The following is a 5,116-nucleotide window of genomic DNA, read 5'->3' as shown; positions in this document are numbered from 1 at the left end:
GATTCTAGGAAATAACATCACGTTTTGATTATGGTCTTTCTTGATATGATAGTTGAACATTTAGTTTTTTTTTTCATCTTTTATGATGAAATTCCTATGCATGAGGTCTGCTACTGATAGAAATTGAGAAATAGATTGAAGCTTGTCTCATCTCCAATTTAATCGTACGGAAATAGTCTCTTTTTTTCAGTTTCAGCGACTGTTCTTCTTCTTCTTCTCCTTCCAAAAGGAAAAAGAAGAATTCGTCTCTTTTAATGGCAAATTTTTCCAAATGATTTTATTGAAGGCATTTCTTTCATCTTGTGTTGGTTGATGTTGAGACATCATTTCATTTTTTTAACACACAATTTTGCGCTCGTCAATCAATCGCTCGTGTGAGCTTGTTAAAACAGTTGTGCAAAAAAATGAAACAAATATTCCGATGGAATTCACGGTGAGATTACAGGTTTCAAAATTGATATTTATTAGTTTCACCTTTGTATATAAGGCATTGAGGCAATGCCTCATTATTGCCAGGCATACAACGCTCCAATTTGCAATTCATTAGTTGAGCTCTGAAAGTCAATTTGAACGTTGGTGGTTTGGGAATTGTTCGAATTAGTTCTATTCTAAGTGATGTTAATCTTTTGTTGGTGACATTTTTAACAAATGTTAAACTGTTTTGAGTTTTGTTTGAAAGATAAAAGTAAGAATAGAAAGCAAGAAATGAAATTTTTGCACAGCGTGTTGATTGTACTTGTTAGTTTATGTGTAAAGTGTGATTGTGACGATGGATGGCAAATCAGAGCAAAAGAGTGAGTTTGAATTTTCAACTATGTATTTTGCGAAGTCCAAAATAAATTCATAATTTGAATACAGTGTACAGTGTACTGTGTACAAAGCACGTCCAAAAATGGAATATTTAGTCAAAACAAACGATTTTGAAGTTCAAAATGTGAACGTATCTCAATTTTCATACCAGATTTGCGTATTCATATGTTTGTTTAAATATTTTGAAACGGAACGTTTTGCTATATTCAGTACTGTCTGAATGTTCCTAAAATAACATTCCTTTCATACGTGAACAGCTGGTAACCAGCTGTTGAGATGTTGTTCAACGCAAGCAATATTGCGAGTCACACAATTGGCAACTGTTTCGAACCGCTTGGGAAAAGTCGTTTAAAAATACTTGTCAGTGTATCAAAAACGTTTTATTGATTCATTAAAATGCGTTTCTTTTTTCTCAGAGTTGAAGACAAATTTGAATGGCTCGGTAGAAAGGCCAAGACAAAAGACGATGCATTCCCGGATATTGAGAATATTTTGAATGAATGCAAAGCAAAATTGTAAGTGAATTCCGAGAGTCTTGATAACACCATTATAAATCAATAAAAAATGTCTTAAATTGACTTCTCTTGACGGTGAAACGACAATAAATGAATAAAATGTTACCCATTCTAAGTGATCTGATTTAAAATAAAAATTGTCATGTCAAATTGTTTAAAATTTTCGGTGAATTCCAGAGGGAAAAGTGCTCTAGACAAAGTCAATGCCGCAGTGGAATTGTTGAAACTATTATCGGTACTTCATGGCCGAGACCAATATTGTGGGTCCAATACTTTTATCGCTGATCAAACTTCCAAGGCCCACCAATTTTGGACGATTTACGCCGAATTGATGGAGAACATTGTGACAAATTCGCTCGATAACATTCAGGAGGCAATTTCGAATGAAGGCTCATACAAGTCAATTTTCAAGTGAGTGCACGTATTCCCATTTTTTGCTTTCGTATTTCGAGACTGTCGTCTGCTGTGATGAAAATATTTTAAATTAATTAACCAAACGAGCCTCAAAAAAAAGCTTCATCCGAAATTTAAATTAAATTAAACACGTTGGCAGATTGTCAGACGTCTACAGCCTTATAGACCAGTTGAATGGTTTAGTGAGAACAGCAATGGATACAGATTCAAGTTCGGATGACCTATTTGAACCGTTTGAATGGACAATTCCCGTGCTCATGGTCTTTCTTGAAGATGCACTGCAATCATCGGAGTTTGAAACGTGAGTAATATTTGAACAGAATTCGCTGGTGTAGAAAATTACGATCAAACGTGCCAATGTCGTGAAAATTGTTGAACTGAACTTTTTTAAGAACTGAAAATTTGCAATTTGAAAAAAGTCATCTCTTCCGCTTTTTTTTAGTTCACCATATTTTTCGGGACCAAGTTTACCTTTTATGGTCGAAACAGCCAACGCAATGGTTGCCATTGCTAATGGAGCAAATCAAAAGACCTATCAACCAAGATTCAACGCAAAAACATTTGAAAAATTACTCCAAGAAGAACCGACGGAGGAATCAAAACTCAAATGGCATAGGTTTCCTTTATCTTTTGAGTTTTTTTCTTAATTTGATTATCGGCAAATAAATTATAGACATTTTTTTTCTCTAATTTTGCGACTGTAATCGTTCTACATTGAACAGACGGAATTTCAAATTCTACACGCAAAACGAGCGAGATGTTTCTAAACAAGCGTATGCAGGCAATCGATCTGATATTCCAATTGTAGCTGCATTTTGTATATTACATCGAATTTCCGATGAAGGCTTTGATCTTAAGTAAGAACATGAAGTCAATTCTGGAATGTTGATCGAATTCGCAATTTAATCCTAAACTAAGGGCATGATTTTCGTCTCTTCACCACTTTTTTGTAGGAGTGCACTTGGCAGAGAGCAAATTCTAGACCTTTTTGCAATTGCCGAACTTCGTGAGACAAAAAGCCGGCCAATTCAGTATTTTACGGAGTGGTTAAGAAAGACCACTGATATTAGGTACTTCCCAATTTTACCAACAGAACATTCACCAAGTTTATTGCACTAAATCAACAGATTTTAAATCCATTAATCTATTTCTATAATAAATTTCATGAAAATCTTACTCATAAATTTTAAATAGTGACAATGAGATATTCGCACATTTAAATATATGCAAAGAAGCTCGAGAATTGCGTGACAGTGTAAGAGTTTTTATCAAAAGAACCGATCGATTTGAGATGAAATTTCAAACCGTTTCTGCAATTCTTATTTTTCATTTAGCAAATCGCATCATTTCCAATGGATCAATGCCTTAACAATACAGAATTATTGATGGCTCGTTTACGATTCGTTCCGATCAGCTGGGAACAAATCTATGGTCCTTTCGCCACTTTTTACTATCGATTGGTAAAACATGTTGTAGAAACAGATCAGTGGCTGAACTTTGAAGGATTCTTTGCTCACCTGAATAAAATGGGAGTGAAAATTGACGTTCGACCACCTGGATCAGAATATGAAGCCAATATGAAGGAAATTGAGTGAGTTGTTTTTCCTTTCGTGCAACTTGATATTTCTTTCGATTGCCATATTTTTCTGATTTGATACTTACTAGTATTACTTAGATTTTATCCACTTTTTATAGTTTTTGATTCTCATTCCAGAGAGTTGATGATCAAAGTGCTTTTAAGACTGAATGACGTCTCTAAAACACCAACGTCGTAAGACTCACATGCATTTTCTACTTTTTGGAATGTTTTAACACCTATTATTCAATTTTGAATGCATTAATGAATGAAATATGCCAAATCAAGCTGTTGATCGAAAATTTTCATACCAAAAATTATGAAATACTATTGCAGAATTGAAACTGGAACAACCTTAATATTCTCAATGTTGCTCTTTAATGCAGCAGATGAAGTTACTGATCTGGCTCCATTGGACGTATCTCCAGGAATTAAACATTCTGCTATGAAAGTCTTTAGATTGATTGTCGATTTAGTGCGAAGTGGTGAAATTGAATTATTTCAGAATAGTTCACTCTTCCGAGCGGAATTGCGTGAATTCATTAGAAACCTTTCTCGGATGGCCGATGAATTACTACCGTTGGTATCTCCTTGAAGCAGTTTTTTGATTTTTTTAAAATCATAAATGACTATTATTCGGATAAGAAGATGAAAAGCTGAATCTCCAATGGTCATAGATCTACAATGTCTTACATTAAATTCATCTGCTTCATCTTGTTCACAGGATAACTAGTGATGATTCTAGAATTTTGCGAGAACGAGTACCAGCAGATAGGAAAAGTGATCGGGCTTATTTCATTTTCTACATGAATATCGCCTATGGGTTTTCATTGACGTTCAAGCAAGTATTTTAGATTCTAAACAGCCATTCCAACAGAAGTATCAAATAATTTAAAGCGTTATAGGTTGAAACCTACCTATTAAAGAGTTTATTGACTCAATTGTAAAAAAAACTAATGCCATTCTTCCAACAGTGAAGATATTGTGACGACTAATATGATTGAATCGATGTTCAAACTGCAACCACTTCATTATGAACAAAGCGATGAGTCGATTGTTTACGAGAAGATTCAATTTCTCAGTTCATGTGGACGTCGAGTCGGTAAAATCATTGGGAAACACTTTGAACCAGAGTAATAATCCATTCATTACTAACAAACCTTTGAAATTTACAACAATATTCAAACTTCAACTTGATCATGATCCACTAACTATCGAACTTAATTTCATTCTCTAGGATTTTGATAACAAATTTCCGAGATCTTCTCCGCTGCTACACGTAAATCTACTTTCATTTCTTCTAAGATGATTTTTTTTTATTTTTCTGCCAACACTTTCTACCCTTGTTTTCACTGTTAATTTCTTCTGTATTTTCTTCAGAAAAATGGAATTTGTCCAACAATATACCCCTGAATATAAAGACTTCAACGTGTTGTACATGGACAAAATACGCTTTAAACGTGGCATCATTGAAGCATTGTATGCAATCATCGCTAACACAGAACATATATCTGAATTAAAAGAACACCAGAATATGATGAGACAGCTTAACTTAATCACTGACAGTTTTTTGCGAGAGAATTCAGCTGATTTGCCAAAAGATCTTGAGTTGCTATTTGCAAAAAGTAAAAAGAAATTGAAATAGATTTTTTTTATTCGGTCAAAGTCGTTATTGATATCAAATGAGAAGAAAAACTGTCAAAATCAATTTTCGTACCGAAAGTGAAAACACCATGCATTTTACGATGTCATTTCCAATTTTTATTTATAACTAAATTAAGGAAATAAATTTTTAAAATCA

General features: G+C 33.8%; 1 protein-coding gene across 2 annotated transcripts; it reads left to right on the top strand.

The window, feature by feature from the left end:
• Nucleotides 1-380: 380 nt before the first annotated feature.
• LOC129568057 (uncharacterized) lies at nucleotides 381-5,116 on the top strand. Of its 2 annotated transcripts, none has more exons than XM_055445577.1 (15): nucleotides 381-433; nucleotides 1,227-1,325; nucleotides 1,503-1,736; nucleotides 1,879-2,040; nucleotides 2,182-2,355; nucleotides 2,462-2,596; nucleotides 2,693-2,809; nucleotides 2,934-2,994; nucleotides 3,074-3,330; nucleotides 3,454-3,510; nucleotides 3,652-3,894; nucleotides 4,040-4,156; nucleotides 4,290-4,448; nucleotides 4,553-4,594; nucleotides 4,696-5,116. In XM_055445577.1, exons 1-15 carry the CDS (start codon nucleotides 405-407, stop codon nucleotides 4,958-4,960), a joined length of 2,151 nt encoding a protein of 716 aa, XP_055301552.1. In that variant the 5' UTR covers nucleotides 381-404; the 3' UTR covers nucleotides 4,961-5,116. The 2 variants fall into 2 exon arrangements, with proteins under 2 accessions (XP_055301552.1, XP_055301551.1); XM_055445576.1 differs by lacking the exon at nucleotides 381-433 and adding an exon at nucleotides 500-794.

Source organism: Sitodiplosis mosellana, unplaced genomic scaffold, assembly GCF_009176505.1.
Source record: "Sitodiplosis mosellana isolate CC-2019 unplaced genomic scaffold, AAFC_SMos_1.0 Smas_scaffold_15, whole genome shotgun sequence".
Taxonomy (NCBI): Eukaryota; Metazoa; Arthropoda; class Insecta; order Diptera; family Cecidomyiidae; genus Sitodiplosis; species Sitodiplosis mosellana.
Note: the sequence above shows the minus strand (reverse complement) of the source record. Positions and strands in the feature narration are given on the sequence as shown.